Raw genomic sequence first — 18,061 nt, 5'->3', positions numbered from 1 at the left:
AAAAGGACCGATGTTATGATAATAAAAATACAAACATTTAAAAATTATTTTGTGGCTATTAATTATGTGTGTGTCACCATGAGGGCTCTTGTGCGTGTGCACAGGCCACTGCAGTGCCCTCAGAGACAGGGGCACGGACGCGCCGCAGCTGGCGTAGTAAGTGGCGTCGTAAGAGAGCTGGTAATGAAAGCTGGGTCTTCTGCACAAGTATCCCCATGCCTAAAGACTCAAAATGCTCAAACAAGACGAAGACTCCGTAAGTTGAGAACTAATGTTTCATTTTTTTTTCTTTTCATTTTACATTTTTAAAATTACATTGTTTATTTTATGTGTGTGGGGCGGGGATGGGGGTGGGGAGAAGTGTGCCAAGCAGAGGTGTGGAGGTCAGAGGACAATTTACGGGAGTCACCCTCTCTTCCCACCACGTGGGTGGGTCCTGGGAATCGAACTCAGATTGTCAGGTTTGTTCTGCCCTGGCCATTACTCAAAATCGTCTCATGGGCACTAACATTTCATTCCTTAAAGTCGCACGTCGGGACTGGGAAGGTGGCTCAGCGGTTAAGAGCGATGCTCTTCCGGAGGACTGGATTGGATTCCTGCACCCACACGGGTCCGACGCCCTCTTCTGGCCTCTGTGGGCAGTGCGCGCACATCGTGCAGGGCCGTCCAGGCACGTAAAATAATAACATGTACTTTAAAAATCGCGCCCAATAAGCTAGGAAGAATAAATTAGGAAGTATACATACATACATTATATCTACATTATATATGCATATATGTTCAGTAGGCGAACACTTTCCTGAGCTATGTGAGACTCTTGATTTCCACTCTCAGCTCCACAAAAACAAAACGTCCATTATCACAGAAGTTAGAAACTTCCCCAAATCACCACCACAGGCCTTTTGTAGGTCATGCTCCGGACCTGTCTTTGCCACCATGGGAAGGAATGTCTCCAACAACTGCCCCTCCCCGCCCCAACACACTCGTAAGCAGCTGACCAGGGGGAAAGTAACACTAGCCTTAAGAATGTCCCGGCCCGGCCAGGACGGGACGTCCTAGTCGTTCGCTAACCTCATAGGGTAGCTCTGGGAGGCGGAAGGCAACGACTCGGACAGGACTGGAGCTACCGGCTAGGAGGCACCGAGGCGTGGGGAGGCACGTGAGCGCGGTGCTGAGCGAGCATCGGGGGCGGAGCCCTGAGCGAGTGGGGACCGTGGGAGGAGCTCGGAAGGGCTGGGCGGGGCCCTGGAGCCCGGAGCCGGACGTTTCAGCGCGCGGTGGCGGGGCGCAGGGGCGGAGCGCGAGGAGAGCGCGCCGGGTTACAGAGACGGGGCGTGGCGTGGCGTGCTCCGGAGAGGGGGGGAGGGACGTGAGTGGGCTGGATTGTGGGCAAGGAGAGGGGAGCCCGCCGAGGCGGGGCTCCGGGGTCAGACACCGGGCTACGGAGCCTGTAGAGCTCAGGGGCGGGGCGTGCAGAGCTCAGGGGCGGGGGCTAGGGAGCTCCCGGGAGGGAGGTGGAGGGCGCAGCCTGGAATTAGAGAGCTCAGGGGCAGGGCGTGGAGGGCGCCGGGTGAGGCGGCCCGCTGCATAGTCGATAGGCTGGGCGGGGCTGGACGCTGGCGGTTACCGGCGGGGACGCGAGCCCCGGGCGCCCAGATGCCCAGACTGGGGCGACCGCGGGCTCGGCTTGGCCGCGACCTCTCGGCACTCTTGGACCTGTGCACCCTGGCCGCCTGCCCTTGGTCCCCAGCCGGCCATGCCCTCACCCGCGCCTCCCACCGAGCTGCTGCCGTGGGAGCGCGCGGTGGTCCTGCTGTCGTGCGCGCTGTCAGCGCTGGGCTCGGGCCTCCTGGTGGCCACGCACGCCCTGTGGCCTGACCTGCGTAGCCGGGCGCGGCGCCTGCTACTCTTCCTGTCGCTAGCGGACCTGCTCTCGGCTGCCTCGTACTTCTACGGAGTGCTGCAGGACTTCACGGGCACTTCGTGGGATTGCGTCCTTCAGGGCGCGCTCTCTACTTTCGCCAACACCAGCTCCTTCTTCTGGACGGTGGCCATCGCCTTCTACCTGTACCTCAGCATCGTCCGAGCTGCGCGCGGGCCCAGCACGGACCACCTAGTCTGGGCTTTTCACCTCATCAGGTGAGTAGGAGACGCTGCTCTGCCTCCAGGCCCCAAATCTAGGCTTATAGGTCCCTAGTCTTGCCTGCTGCACTGTGGCACTCTTGCGTCCCCCATATAGGTGGCATAGTGGTATGCTGGCAGCTATACCCCCAGGCATCCCTGAACCATGGAAGGATGAAGACATTGGAGCCAAACCTGTCTGAGCATCTCTGAAGAGGGTAGTCTCTGTTGTCTGCCTCAGCCAGAACCTTCCAGCAGGGTGGGGGTTAGGTGCGGAGCTTGCTCAGTGGAGAGAGAGCCCCGCCATTTAGAAAGGAGCTGGGACACCCTGTGCCTTTGGCCTCCTCCTGCTTCACCGTGATCTGGCAGTCTCTGCTCCCCATGGAGATAAGCCCCAGTCTGCAGGAGATCAGTTAGGGGGCTGCCCTGGTGAAGAGCCCACAACTTTCAATTTGCATCCCACCACCCAGACCACAGTTGTCTCAACTATGAAGTACACAAAGGTATGCTTTTTAAGCTTTTCGTGCCATCTGTAGACCTGAGGCCCCTATCACATACATGACTGCATGTATGTATGTGTATCACATGTGTGTGTACTTGGCGCCTTCTAAGGTCAAAAGAGGAAATCACATCCCCCAAAACTGGAGTTGCAGATGGTTGTGAACCATCATGTGGGTGCTGGGAATTGAACGCAAGTCCTCTGGTGGTCTTGACTGGCTAGAATTCAGCATTTTTAAAACGGATGTCAGTGGCAAAGGGCTGGTCAGGATCAGGGCAGTCAGTTACCTGGAGTCTCTGACAGTGGGAAAACGCAAGGCCCTGCCCTGCCCTGCCCTGCTTTCAAGTTGTCAGCAAGAAAGCTGCACTAGAGGCCAGCCTCACTCGTGTCTTTTCAGGGTCTGAAGTTTCAGGGTCTGTGCGCAGCTCAAGGCAGGAATCCTAAGGCTGTTTCCTGTTTCCTTGCCTCAGCTCAAGGCACCCGAGTCTACCCTAATTATAGGTCCTGTCTATTAAAAACTTGAGTGCTTTCCAAGGGCTAAGAGGATAGTCAGCACTTTGGTAGAGACGAGTCACCCAAGTGTCACACGCCGAGGCAACAAGCTGGGAAGAGTCACTTGACCTCCTGTTCTTGTAGTTGTTGAAAGCTGTTCTTGTGGCCGGTCCCAAAGAAATGAAAGAACACACTTCTCTTCTGGTCGGTGAAGTCTTTGTGCCATGGCACTCACAGTGCAGGGACCTGCTGAAAAGAGGGCTGCGGCTTCTCTCCAACCTGCACCACACTCCAGCCCTGTTGGAGAACAGAAGTCTTCCTTGGCAGGGCTGGAATGTGAACACGGGTGTGAAAAGGAGCCCAAGGCTGAATCTCTCCTCTTTGCTGCACTTCCTTAAAAACTAATGAATAAAGTCCATTTTCAAGTAAAGAAATGGAGCCTTCTGTGTAGCCCCTACCGAAGATGAACTCCCTAGCCCTTCTGAGTTCGTCAAAGATCCTCTATGACGGTTCTCTGTGATGCTCGGACAAGTCTTTCTAGGTAAGGCTGTGTTCAAAGGATTTGCTGAAACCTGCCCGACCGGTTCGTTTATGACCCAGATCCTCCCACGCTGGCTGCTAAGGGCCCCCGTACTCTATTGCCTTGGAATATTAGGTTATTGTTGCTGAAAGCTCTGTTCCTGTAAGAAAGCTCATCTCTGGACACAGCCTACCTGATTACCCTCCATGTGTTTATATATTAGACAAGGTCTCCCTGTCAGCCCTGGCTGGCCTGGAACTTCCTGCCTCTGCCTGCTCAGATTAAAGGCGTGTGCTACCACACCCATTGATTATCCCTTTTTCAGACTACTAAAAATCAAGCCTCTTTAAACTTTACAGCCTTGGAAAGGAAATTTAAAAATCCACAGCACAGCCAGATGTGGTGATGCAGACCTCCAGAGGGGAGGCAGAGGCTGGTGGATCTCTGTGAGTTCCAGGCCAGCCTGGTCTACAGAGTGAGTTCTAGGACAGCCTGGGTTCTGTTACACAGAGAAACCAAAACAAACAAACAAAACAAAACAAAAACAACAAAAGACACCACAAACACCTAAAACCATCAACAGCACAAATGGTGGATATCCTGATGGTACTCCCCTGTAATCCCAGGGGAGGTAGAGGCAAGAGAATCAGGAGTTCAAAATCAGCTTTAGCTTCATATAAACTTCAAGGCCAGCTCCATGGGGCCCTGTCTCCTCCACCCGCCCACCCCCAAAGTTACTGGGTATTGACAGAGTAATGGAGTAGCGTTTTCTCATTAAATTAGAAGAAAAATTGCGAGAACACTAACGTGGAAACGCTGGGGACGCCGAAATGCCCTGCTTTATTGGTTTTGTAAACTGCCGTAATCCTTGTAGGAAGCTCTTGGTTCATGCCTCTCAATCTCTTAATCCTATTGACCAGAGCCTTGCCTAAGAGGATACTACAAAGTTCACACAAAGCTGTAGGTACTCAGGACCTGCCGAGGTGCCGCTGCCATGGTGAGAATTAGAGCTAATTCCACTGCCCAACAATATGGGAACAGTAAGTTAAGAGACTTCTTAACTTCCCCTCCAACATGTCATAATAGAATGTGACACGAAAAGGAAATCTTTCTTGCTTGTTTTCTGGAAGTGCTGGGGATTGAAGCTAGAGCTACACTCCCAGCCTGGAGAAAACCCATCTCTAAAACCAATTACAGGAATGAAACAAGCATTCCAGGGACTCCGTGCGTGCATGCGTGCGTGCTCTCCCCCCCCCCCAGGGAAGCAACCATGTGGCCCTGGAACCTTTCTCTTAATATCACAGTCCCATACCCAGTGACCTTTCTCTCTCATTGGAGGAGGACGTCGGGCTCCTGAAGTTTTTGTAAATTTGCTGCCCCTTTATTAGCTCATTGATCACCAGCGGCCCAACCAGGTGGACCGGGCAGTCACTCACCACGTACAGAAGATAGACGGCCCGAGACCACTGCTAGGAAGTGGAAGGCTCAGGGGTAGACACTAATTGTGACCACACCAGAGTCTGTGCCAAACATGGTTCTACTTGGCTGGAATGACAGTTACTTGAACAAAACTTATTTCTAGCTTTGCAGATTTCCCAAATGTTAGTCCTTTATCCTCTCCTGTTATTTTTCCTGAACAGACACAATGCCTCTTCGTCTCTAAATGCTATTGTGTGTGAGTGTGTGTGTGGCGCTGGCTGGTGGCCTTTGGTGAACCTCTGTCTCTGTCACAGTGTCTCTAAGGAAAAGTCTGGCTTGTGGGTTGACCTATTTTTCATGTCTTTTAATTCCCCCTCAATTCTTCCCTTTGCCCCATCAGTCTTAGTTTATAACACTGACCTTAGATTTTATTTTTACTTATTATTGCTGAGGGGCACGTGTGTCGTGGCACCTGTGTGTGGCGTCAGCAGACAGCTTTGTGGCGTCAGTTCCCTCCCTCCACCTTGACGTGAATTCAAGTGGTTGGATCACCAGGCTTGGGCGGCAGGCACTTCTAACCCTGTGGCATTTTGCTAGCCCAGCATTGACTGTTTTGTTCACTTCCTTTTATTTTTGTTTCTGAGTCTGATCCTCCCGCCCCCACTGCACTGAGGCTTCAGCTGTGTGTGCCACTAACTGGTTGTGTGCTCTGCTAAGGATCAGGCTCAAACCCAGGCGAGCACTCCATCGACGGGGCTGTATCTGCAGCTCCTAGTTATACTTCATTCAGACACGGTTTTAGTCTGTAGTCCAGGCTGGTCTGGCTTTCCACATGTGGCCCAGGCTAGCTTCAGACTCCTGCGAGCTGAGGTTGCAGACCTGTGCCACCACGCTGGACGGTGGCTGTGGCCTTGTGAAGAGTGCAGCGCGGTGGTCTATAGCCCCTGGTTTGGGTTGTTTGTCGGATGCTTCCGCACAGGGCTTTCTAGTTCTGCACTTTGGTGGGTTTCAGAACTGCTTTGGAGTTGACGTGGCAAAGTGACATTGGGCAGGCTTGGTGTAGTTATTGCTCTCTCTCTCCCCCTCTCTCCTCTGTATGGATGTTTTGCCTGCATGTATGTCTTTGTCACATGTGTGCAGTGTCTAAGGAGACCAGAAGAGGGTGTTGGGTCCCCTGGGACCGGAGTTACAGCTGGCTGTGAGCTACGATGTGGGAGCTGGGTATTGAGCCCTGGCCCTCTGTTGGAGCAGCCAGTGCGCTTAGCTGAGCCATCTCTGCACTTCCTGCTTCTTCATCCCTGGGAATGTGCTCTGTGGTCATTGGTTTGCAGTGCCCACCTGAGGCGGGGGCTGGGTCATTTCCCATTCTTTCTTTATGGTAACAAAGATAATGATGACGCCGCTATCTCCACCCTCTCTGTGGCAAGGGCTCCAGAGTCTACAGCTACCCACCCCCACCCCACCCCATTCTGCCAGATCACTCCTAGAGTCCTGTGGATGGGTGGGATGAGGACTATTATCTCCAAGGGTCAGAGGTGAGGGTCCTGACTGAGCTGGCCTCCAGCAGTGTGAACTGGAGCGGGAGTGAGTGTGACTATGGTTGTTTAGCCCTCTCTCACCTACCTCTGATGCTCTCTTGGGTTATGGAGAAGAGTCTTGGGCCCCAAGGTGATCGTAAAGTCTGTGCTCTGTGGAGAGTGGGAAGTCCCAGCATAGTGAAAAGGGGAACAAAGGTAGGGTCCAGCCAAGCATAGTAGTATATGCCTGTAATCCCAGCACTTAGGACGCTGAAGCAGGGGGATTGCCATTAACTCAAGGGCAGAGCTGGATTTCAGGGGTTCTACTTGCTGTGTCCCAGTATTCTCTCTAAGACGAGAGAGAAATATGTTTTTGTGTTTTCTGAGATAGGGTCTTGGCCAGCCTGGCCTCAGGCTTGCCATGTAGCCCTGTGTGCTGTCAAAGTCTTGATCCTCCTGCCCTACTTCCCAAGGGCAAGGGTTAAGGAGGGGTCCTCCATGCCCAGCTTGGCATTTGTCTTAGATAAAGTCTCACACTGTAGCCCAGGCTGGCTACTGTGTAGCCCAGTAGACTGGCTTTGAATTAAGGTCAGACTTCTCTCCCTTGCCTCCCAGGTTCCATGCCCACCTCTTATTGAGTTGCTGCTGTAGGGGTCTGTAGACTGGGGGCTTTTAGAGTGCAGACAAGGGAGGGGTAGGCTCCACAAAATGATGTTTGATCTCCACTCTTTCTTTTTCTTTCTTTCTTTTTTTTCGAGACAGGTCTTACTATGTAGTCTTGGCTGGCCTGAGGCTCAATAAATAGACCAAGCTGGCCTTGAATTCATAGAGACCTGTCTGCTTCTTGCCTAGGAAGTGCTAGGATTGAAGTCACATCCACTATGTCCTGCTCATCCCTAAGTATTTGAAACATCAAAGATTCTTTCCAGATTTAGTACAGAGATGCGGAGGTGGATTGCAGGCAAAATGTCCTTTACACTAGCCATTCACAGTGGGGGCCAGAGGGCAGAGACAGGCTGAGATAGGAGGTCCAATAGCAATCCACAGACAAAGGAAATTCCTTACTCTTTAGACTTCAGAGTGGGGAGGTCTCCGTGCTGAGAGGGAGCGTCTCTGTGGTTAGCCATTACGTGAAAAGTACTAGAGAGGGTGTGACTCAGGAAGCTAATCCTGTGTCCCCACCCTACCTTGGGTTCCGCATGCTAGGGTTTGGCTGCCCTGGGAAGAAGGTACTGGATAGGAAGTAAGGTATCTGTGATCTCCTCTTCAGGGGCGGCCTCTGCTCTAAATGAAGAGGCGGCCTCTTGAACAGTACTCCAGGGTGTCAGTAACCCCCAAATTGGAGCTGGTTTTTGTTTATTCTACCCAAGATAATACATAAAAATCTTGGTAGTGGGGAACCCAGGACAAGGGCCCCAGGGGTGGCACCGGAGGCTACCCTTGATCTCTCCACGAGTAGAGTCAGACTGTTTGTGTCTGTCCAGGCCAATGTGGCCAGGACCCACGTGTCTGCTAGGGACTACACGGTGTCCAGGTGTGTGTACAAGACAAACACCTCCCCTCTCACAGCCGAAGCCACAGAATGACCTCATGGTGGCCTTCCTTCAGAGACTGACCCCCTGAACCTCTCCCACGTCCTAGCTCTGCCCCATGAGACGGACAATAGGAGGCCATTGTCCCCGGGGGGAGCCACCTCTTTGCAGCCTGGCTCTGTTCCCCTGGGCTTCCCTCTGGCCCCTCCCACAGCTTTTCTCCACAAGAGCTTTGCTCTGTCCACACCCCCAATTCTGTTAACAAGTAAGGCTTTCCATAGCCACAGGGCCCTTAAACCAGAATTGGACATTTGACTAATAGAGGGGGTGAAGGAAGACACACACACACAGACACACACCGTTTTCTATCCAGCACTTGCCAGCCTCCAAAGACCAGGAGGAACTGAGAAATACAGGAGTCCAGTCCTGGGAGTAGCTTACTGCACAGATGATGTCTGGAGCCGCTTTCAACCTGGGCCCTTGGGGGATGGGCTGGGGCCTGAGCAGGGCTTTGGAGGCTCTTTGGGAAGCAGTGGGCAGCTCTCCCACTGAACTCTGTGAGGCGGAGGAGGGGTGTCCCCACTCTGTAACAGCGGTTCCCTGTGGGCAGAGCTGGGGTGCTGCCGGAACCTGGTTCCCGCGGGCAGCAGCACATTGGCATACCGAGTACTGTCCTCTGAGCCTGCTTACGGAGGGTTACCTATCCCAGTTGGACCTGTTGCCAGTTCACATTCCCTCACGAGGAGGTGCTGAAGTGACAGGACCCTCACCTGAGTGTCAGCCATCTCCTGCCACCTGTTGTATGCACCGCTGCCTCAACTTGCACATAGCCTTGGGGCGGGACTAGAGCATATAGACCCAGGAAGTCCTCATTCCCACCAGCTTTGGGAAAGACTTGGTAGGAGCAGCCTTTGAGAGAGGGAACACCCACCCCTCACCCCTGGTTGCCCTCGGTGCTTGTCAGAGTCAAATCTGTTCCTCCAGGAGGCAGTGCTCTTGGAAGTTTGAATGTAGTTAACTCTTGAAGGTCCTTATCTCCACACACAGTCTCAGGTTCTGAGAGTTGGGGCACAGCTCAGTCCTTAGCTGCCTCAGTAGAGGGGAAACCCGTGCAGAGCCTGACAGACACAAACCGGGGCACCCGTACTCCTGGGGGGCCCTGTTGGTACCACTCCACCTGAGAGAGCTGCTCGGGGGCGGGGTGCTTGGCTTGTTCCAGCTAGACAGACCCTTTGAGTCCTTCTGCATCAGAATCAGAGGTCTGGAGAGGAGAGGCCTTGACCAGGCTAATACGTGACACCCTGTCTCAACAAATTGAAGTGATGGAGGCAACTTTAACAAAGCAGAACGGTGGGGCGGAGGCAGCCTGGGGAGACGGCTCTGCTGCTCTTGCAGAGGGCCTGGCTTTGGTGCCTGGCACCCACATGGGAGCCTACAGCTGCCTGAACCCAGTTCTGGGGGATCTGACACTCTCTTCTGGCCTCCATGAGGTGTGCATACATACATGCAGGCAAAATGCCTGAATCCTTGAAATAAATTAATCTTTGAAACGTAAAGTTTAAAGTGTTATTAGCCCTGAATTGAGGCAGAGATGGTGCCGTGTGGGGGCAGACAGGAAGCTGAGTATTTGGGGGTGGGGGAGGAGGTGGAGGTGAGGAGGCAGTCATGCAGCCCGGGAACACTGGTGCCTGCATCAAAGAGGCCCCTTAGTCACTTCTGGGCTGTGTCTCGTTTTCAGTTTCTTCAGTTAAGGGTCTCACTATGCAGCTCAGACTGGCTTTAGACTCCTGGCAATCCCCCTGCTTCAGCCTCCCCAGTGCTGGGGTTGCACTGGGCCTGCCTTTCATTTTCATCTTAGATGCTAAAGAAAGTGAAAGTTATGAGGCTGCTTTGTGTGATGGGATCCTCTCAGTTCCTGATCACGGCAGGCTGAGGAGAGCAGGCCCGGCAGCAGCGTCCCTGGAGAGCCCATCGGCTGCACGGGCTAGGCCGTGGGAGTACTTGATCGATGTAAGGATGTGTGTGTTTTTAAGTTCCATTTATTTATTTGTAAGGGGCAGGCACGGGCGCGCCGTGTGGCCGTCAGAGGACAGCGGTGGGACTCAGTCTGTCCTTCTGCCTCTTCACTGGTTCCCCATAGTGAACTCTGGTGGAATCGGCTCTGAGTTTGGGACCTTAGGAAAAGGACTACACTTTGCTTATGTACCCCACCCAAGTAATTTGAGCCAGGGCTGTGTTTTCACGTCCTTCCTCAGTGGCCTGTGTGATGTATACTATAGATTTCCATCTGCGTTCTTCTGATGGGGATTGAAACATTACAGCAAGAGGAGGTGTCCGCACGTCGCCCGGGCTGGCCTCCAGAGCGCCTGCTCTCCATGCGCTGTGATTGCAGGCATGCCTTGGCTCTAATCACAGTCTTGATGGCCGGCGGCACGAGCGTGGCTGCCTGGGCCTGTATGAGCTGTGTGGGTGCTCACCTGGGTTTCCGCAGATGGTGCCGTCATCACCCCCACCCTGTGAGAACGCTGGCGTGCAAGCAGAGTAATAATCTGGACTCAGCCCATTACATCCGAGTCAGACCTCTCAACCCATGGGTCGTCTCCGTAAAAGGCATCCCTCTGATAAGCCCTTTTGGAAGGAGTCGGGGCAGGGGTTATTGGAAAGGGGACTTGGGACTTGGGCCTCATTCCCGTAGTGTCGCTGTGGGGTCAGTGCCCTCCGCGGTGTGCCGGGTGCTCTAGGGTGTCACTTTGGCCCTTGCCATATAAGAAAGGAGACCTCAGGAAGGAGGGATTTGCCCGTGATTCCAGACTCCTGCAACCTCAGGCTCCCCCAGGTGGCCAGGGGGCTGACGGGCGTGTTTAAGCCTAGACAGGCACGCTGATGTCTGCAGACTGGCGCCCGCACCCCTCTGGGGGCAGGGCAGGTGCTGGGCATGTAGGAGCTGGACCGTTCTAGCCTCACCCTCCTCGGAGAAGCACTGGGTTTTTATTTTTAGGTCATTATAGTTTTCAACAGGAGTGTTTTGCCAGCATGTATGTCTTTCCACTGTGTGTGTGCCAGAAGAGGGCACTGGATCCCCTGAAACTGGAGTTAGCAGTTTGTACCAGTCTGCAAATACCAGATTTGTGTCAGGCTTAAACTCTTCACCCCCCGTCAGTCCCCTGGCGGAATCCAGGGTCTGGATGGGAGATTGTAGGCTTTGGGTAGGCAAATCCCCTTGGCGCCAGAAGGTTGTGAGTTACCGTGTAGTGCTTGGAATCAAACCTGGGTTTCCCGGAAGAGCAGCTGGTGAGTGATCTTGACCACTGAGCTGCATCATTCAGGAGGTTGTTTTGAGAGTCTCGTTCTGTAGCCCAGGCTAGCATCTCACTGTGTAGTCCAGGCTGCCCAGTTTCTGTGGTGCTTAGAGAGGAAGCCATTCACGGGAGCTTCATTCACACTAGCCCACTGTCCTCCCGACCAAGCCACATCCCCAGCCCCGAAGTCCTGGCATTCTAAATTAGAGCAGGCTTCCCTGTGTCCTTCCTGCCTCCCTTGTTCTACAGGAACGCTGATGCTGGTCCAGGGAGCATTGTCCTCTTCAGGGAGGTCATTTTTGCCCATGCCGACACTGCAGCAGGCTATGGACTAACCTTGGCACCTCTCTTTTTCTCATTCTCTTTCAGCTGGGGTGTCCCACTGGCCATCACAGTGGCAGCGGTCTCTCTAAAGAAGATAGGCTACGATGCTTCCGATGTGTCCGTGGGCTGGTGCTGGATCAACCTGGAGGCTGAGGACCGCGTCCTCTGGATGCTGCTGACCGGGAAGCTGTGGGAGATGCTGGCTTATGTCCTGCTGCCTCTGCTGTACCTTCTGGTCAGGAAGCACATCAACAGGGCGGTAGGTGCCACTGTGCTGGCCCTGAGGGGACAGGCTGTATGTCTGAGGGACCAAACCCGTGCTGGGCCATAAGGGACTGTGTGCATGGGCTGAGTGCTATGACATGGATAGACCTGTTAGCTAAGCCAGACCCCGTGTAGGTGAGATTTAGAAGCTGAGCGGCCTCAGAGGGGTAAAGAAGCAGGACCCTAGGCAGCATTCTGCACGCAATCCTGTACTGCCCCCGTGTGGCCATCTCTGATATTACACTAAGGAGTTTAGATGACAGGGATGCTGCCAAATAGAGGTGGCCTCAAATAACTCAGTGCTCAGAAATGTGGAGGTCATAGGTCAGTAGGGCTGTCCAGAGAGGGAGGCTGGTCTTCAGAGAGGTGGAAGCCGGTAAGCTGATGAGCCGAGCAGTGGCTGAAGCAGTGACTGCTTCCAAAAAGGCATCCTGAATTCAGTCAGACTCCAGCCGGCGACAACCCCATTTCCTTCATGTATTTATGTACTATTTTTTTGAGACAGGGTCTTGTTTTGTTGAGATGGGGTAGCATGCAGTCACTATACAGTCAAGGATGGCCTTGAACTTCTGATCCTGCTGCTTCCACCTCCCAAGTGCTAGGATTACAGGCATGCACCAGCCTACCATTTTCTGCAGTGCCGGGGCTTGAACCCAGGGCTTCATACATGTTAGGTGAAGGCACTACCAAATGTGCGGTATCCCTTAGCCCCAGAGCCAGGCTGTGATGTAGCTCGGACTGCACTGGACTGTGCGGCTGAGGACAACTTAAGCGCCTGATCCTCCTGCCTCTGTCTCCCAACTACTGAAGTTTTCAAAGGTGGGAACTGTCAGGGACGCTTTCCCAAGGACCGGCTAAGACATGGGTCGGAAGAGAGTGATGTGGCTGGGAGAGAATGGGACTGAGGTCAGACCTGGGCCAGGGCTCTCCCTAACAGGATATTGGAAGGAAGGGTTGAAATGGAGCTGCCGAGAGCTTTGAGTAGAGGGCTGGCCAAGCCGGCCTCAGACCTTCTATTGGTGGGTCAAAGTGTCCAGACTTGGAGTCTGTTTTGAAGGTGGGGCCCACAGGGGAAGAAAGGACTGAAAGATGATGCCCACGTCACATGGGTGACAGGAAGGACGATGTGTCATTCAGCTGAGGTGACTGTGCTGTGGGGCCTGAGGGCTGAGGAAAGCTGTTCCCCAGACAGTCCTGTGGAGATGTGGAGTAGGCAGGGCATGTGGCCTGGGAGGTGGAGGTTGGAGAGAACCCTCCTGGTCTGACAGGCCTCCTCAGTGTCCAAGCGGAAAAGGCAGCAGCGCCTGCTCTTGCCTTCCCCGGCTGGTGTGGGCACGGCGGTTGTGGTAAGAGGCCCATCGAGCTCACGCCTTTGCTGCCGGTCCTCCACACAGCACCAGGCACTCTCCGAGTACCGGCCCATCTGTGAGGGGCGCCAGCTGCAGCGAGGCTCCTCCACCTCCATGGCCGACAAGAAGCTGATCCTCATTCCGCTCATATTCATCGGCCTCCGGGTTTGGAGCACCGTGCGCTTCGTCCTGACGCTCTGTGGCTCCCCAGCCGTGCAGGCACCCGTGCTGGTCGTTCTGCACGTACGTCTGTCCCCGTGGGCCCTGCAGGGGCACGGTCGGATCGCTCTCCTACAGCGCACCTCCGGTCCAGTGTGTTAGCCAGGGTGGGCGTGTGGGCGGCGGGGTGCTCACTGTTCTCTCCCCGTCCCAAGCAGGCGTGGCTTAGAGCGGCCGCGTGTTCTCAGCAACCCAGAGCAGCTCTGGCAGAGTTGACTGATCCTGTGTCCTTCTCTCTGCAGAGGCTTAAATATAGGTCTGGGCTGGGTAGTCAGTTCAGACCTGTCCAGAACTCTGCTTAAAGCCACATGTCTGAGCTCAGGGCAGGGGCAGGAGAGGGCAGGGGATTCACCGAGCTTGAGGGCAGGGGCAGGAGAGGTCGTGGGATTCACGGCAGTCCACTGGATGCCCATGGCTGCGTTGCTAAGCCGCCGCCCGTGTTTCTGCCTCTTCCCCACCCCCACAGGGCATTGGGAACACCTTCCAGGGAGGGGCCAACTGCATCATGTTCGTCCTCTGCACCCAGGCAGTCCGCACCAGGCTCTTCTCCCTCTGCTGCTGCGGCCGCTATCCTCGGCCCTCCACCCAGACCCCTCCTGGGGCTCCTCCTCCCCACAAGACAGGAGGCTCTCAGGAATCCAGGCGGACCCCAGAACTGCCCAGCACTTGAGTGGCTGGCTTTCCTCATCGTTCTCACCGGCGCTGCCTTCCAGCACCCTGGAAGCCCCAGTAGTGAAGCTGGGACCCCGGTGAAGGAGCGGCCATCGGTGTAGCCTTGTCTACCTCCCAGACTCTCAGGCAGGGAGTGCGGCCCTTGCACACCGCGTCCTGGTTCAGTGGGGTTTCAGCCATGCAGGGTGCTGCCAGGGCACTGGGTCTCAGTGGACTGGGGCCACCAACGCCGTTTACAGTTTGAGGGACCCATACCTGTGGACCCATCCCGGGCATGACGGACAAATGTGTCGTGAGTCCCAGACATCACAGCATGGAGTCCAGGCTTGCCAGGGCATTGAGATTCCTAGAGAGCCTGGGGCTGCCAGCATTGCTCGTCAGCGGAGGCTAATAGCCTCAAACCAGGTCCCAGGTCCACTGAAGTCATGGGAAACTCTCTTCATTGAGCAAAACCACCCAGGCACATGCTCACGGGTATCTCACGGAGTCTCTGCGTGGATCATCAGCCCTCACTGTTTATTACATTTGAATTTCAGCACAGGCCAGAGTCCAGAGTCCTCCCATTAGTCACTCAGAGCCTTTGGGCCCCCTCCCAGCACCAGCACAGGGGTCAGCTCAGCTCAGGCCCTGTGGTGGTGTCCTATCCCGCCTGCTGTTCCACACCCAGGGCTCTCACAGCCTGTCCTCACAGGGGTTCACACACGGCAAGGTGGGAGGGGTCTGCCTTTGCACTTTGTTTAGATTTGTGTGTGTGTGTAGGAAAGGTGATGGGAGAGTTAGTGAATCGTCCAAATCCTGATTCCTCCCTGAAGGTAAATGTTTTGAGATTCAGCCTTGGGCTGGGATGTAGCTCTTCATAGTTTCCAGGTTGGGCATAGCACCAAAACCATTTTTTTTAAATTATTTGTGGATTATAGGAACTTGATTCTGAGATGATTCCATTTTATTTTACTATTTTTTGAGACAGGGTCTCCTTATGTGGACATGCTAGCCTGGAACTTGATATGTAGATCGGGCTGGCTTCTAACTCAGAGATCCACTTACCTCTGCCTCTCCTGATAATCAAAATTTTAAAAAAGGTTTTGTTTTGTTTTGTGTTTTCTGTAGTAGGGCCTTGGGCCTGTTGGGCAACTTTTCTGCCACAGGGTTCTATCCCTAGTCCTTTTGTTTTCTGTTTTGAGATCTCACTTAGTTGCCTAGACTGGCCTTGAACTCTGTCAGCCAGGCTGGACTTGAACCTGCGATTTTCCTACCTCAACCTCCCAGGAAGCTAGAACTGCAGCCTTGGACCACCGGGTAGGGGCTTAAATGAGCACCTGTGTCCCTTGCTACTCAGTGGCTCTTCTGCCAACACTTTCCTCATTTCACAAGGCGGTGTGTGCCGAGTCGCAGGCTTGCCACACAATGGGAAGTGTGCCCGCCACCTTGCAGGCGAGGTGAGGTAGCACCCTTGGATTCTGTCAGTACCCCACAAAGCTCAGAGGCTATGCAGAGCCTGGTAAAATGGTTCTGGATGAAAGCAAAGCCACACCGGATTCCCACCTCTATCAGGAGAGCAAGAGTCACTATGTCCATACCCTCCTTTTCTGGTTTCCTTGGAAAGCATTTCTTTAGGAAAGCTCTACAAGGGGTGGGCTCCCTTTTGGGAGTCAAAGAAAGCACCTTGGCAGTGGGCTGTCTGCTTACAGAAACAGCCTACACAAGGCGTCCGTAGGTCCAGTGAAGATGTTACAGCCGATATGTGCACTGTCAGCATGCTGCTAATGATGATCTCCTTGCTTCTAAAATGGAACAGAAATTCTAGGAATTTGTTTCCTGTTGAGGAGAAAATGATCTACAAAGTACAACAGAGGAAATGATGTTGGAATAAACTCAGCTGGGCACTGTGGAGCCCCGGCTGTTTGGGGCTTTGCTCAAGAAAAGGCCTGCAGAGGGAGGGGCCTTCAGAAAGCTCTGTGCTGGAGTTCCGGGCTCACCCAAGCTGTCTGTTGGTTGATGCCATTGGCCCGGACTGCTACCTGTTGAAAAACCCTCTTCAGGGTCTACCCTCGGCTCTTTCCATCTGTTCCCCACCCCTGCCCTGTCACTGCAGGCGGCTGGTGGTAATCCATGACTCGGTGCCTTGCCTCTAGCCCTGTGAACTCACAGACATCCACCTTAGCTCAGAGCTGGTGACCAAATAGGCCTGCTGGGCACTCAGACTGCAGAACTGCAGAGGGAAAAAGGAGAATCCTCAGGGCCCAGAGGCTGCCAGCTCCTGTTGTGCTTTGCTCAGTGCTATTAATATTTATCTGTCTGTCCCCTCAGTCACTCAAATGTGACGTCAGCCTTAACGGGTGCTACAGCCCTTGCCATGTTTCCCCCATCACCCTTCGTAAGCACTTTGTGACTCTTGTTCTCCAAATCAGTTGCCAGCTGCTTCCTGCCTCTGTCCTTCTGAGGCTGTGTGTGTGTGTGTGTGTGTGTGTGTGTGTGTGTGTTTCAGTTTTAGATACTGGGGGATTGAACCTGGGCCTTTGTGCGTTCCAGACAGGTATTCTAACATTTAGCTATTTTCCTTCCCCCTCCCCCCATGTGTGTCTGAAACAGGGATTCTCTGTGTGGCCTTGGCTGTCCTGGATCCACTTTGTAGACCAGGCCTTGAACTCACAGCGAGCGGCCTGCCTCTGGGATTACAGGTGTGCACCACCACACCAGGCCCCAGCCAGCTTTCTAAAGCATTTCAGTTTGTTCTGTCTCTCTCTCTTTTGAAAAAAATAAAGATTATTATGTATTGGAAGCTCAGAGCACAAAGGAAACCCAATGTCATTGTTTTCACGTGTGTGAATGTTTTGTGTGTGAATGTTTTGGGTATGTAAATGTACCATGTGTGTGCAGGAGCCAGAGGAGACACCTCTGAGACTGGGGTTACAGAGAGTTGTGAGCAGTGGGTGCTGGGAACTAAACCCGGTTCCCTACAAGAACAGCAAATGCTCTTAACTGCTGAACTAGCTCTCCAGCCTCCTCTTCAAATGCTTTTGTGGCATAATTAAGCCTAGCTTGAGATTTATTTATTTATTTTTTGAAGTGTGATGTTATCCCTGGCTGAGCGAAAGCACAAACTCTCTCGCTGTTTTAAATTAAAGGAGTCAATAATTTTTCTCCTATGTGTTTGCTAAACTGACTCACACTGATGTGGGGAGGGATGAGGCAAATCCGATTGGCCTGAGGGCTGCGGAGACCCGGGGGACCTTCTGGCCATGTGCTTGTACTTAAGGAAGTGCAGGTACCCCCCTTGATTGGCTGTGCCCCGCTCTGTCTAGCTCCTGTCCATAAGTCCTAGGTAAGTTACACTCTGTAATCCCGGATTCCCCCACCCTTCCATCCCCTTTCCATCAGAACCTTTCACCTTTGGTGGTTGGTTCCCATGTACTGTGTTTCCCACCCTCCATGACCCTCTATAACCCCCATGACCTTGCATGACCCTCTATGACCCTCCCTGGCCCTGACTGCGATGCCTCTCCCTTTCCATACCTCCCTCCCGCCTAACCTGACTGCCAACCTCATTCTGAAAGCCACTTCCCATCTTTGTTTTCTGCTCAGGGGGTTCTCTGCAGCACCCCAACTCCACCTAGACAGATAATTTGAACCTCGGCTTCTCATTGCTGGGATCACAGGCCTGCACATGCGTGTCCTGGTTGATTGGGGTTTGTGTGAACACAAAGAGGTGGAGATTCAGGAAAGTCTGCTGTGTAGGAGCCAGGCTTCCAGTCCCCAGGGCCAGCATCCCAGGCCTCCCTGACCTAGTACTTTCCCCTTCCTCCCAAGCTGCCTCCAACCATCTGCCTGCAGGAA

At 53.8% G+C, this 18,061-nt stretch overlaps 1 protein-coding gene across 1 annotated transcript; it reads left to right on the top strand.

The window, feature by feature from the left end:
• The first annotated feature begins 1,398 nt into the window (after positions 1 to 1,398).
• Gpr157 (G protein-coupled receptor 157) lies at positions 1,399 to 17,025 on the top strand. The gene is made up of 4 exons (XM_021648548.2): positions 1,399 to 2,139; positions 11,769 to 11,982; positions 13,382 to 13,579; positions 14,022 to 17,025. The coding sequence occupies exons 1-4, from the start codon at positions 1,757 to 1,759 to the stop codon at positions 14,223 to 14,225; spliced, it is 999 nt and encodes a 332-aa protein (XP_021504223.1). The 5' UTR covers positions 1,399 to 1,756; the 3' UTR covers positions 14,226 to 17,025.
• The last annotated feature ends 1,036 nt before the right edge of the window (positions 17,026 to 18,061 follow it).

This window comes from Meriones unguiculatus, chromosome 3 (assembly GCF_030254825.1).
Source record: "Meriones unguiculatus strain TT.TT164.6M chromosome 3, Bangor_MerUng_6.1, whole genome shotgun sequence".
In the NCBI taxonomy this organism is placed as follows: domain Eukaryota; kingdom Metazoa; phylum Chordata; class Mammalia; order Rodentia; family Muridae; genus Meriones; species Meriones unguiculatus.
The sequence above is the reverse complement of the archived record's forward strand: the minus strand, read 5'-3'. Positions and strand labels throughout refer to the sequence as shown.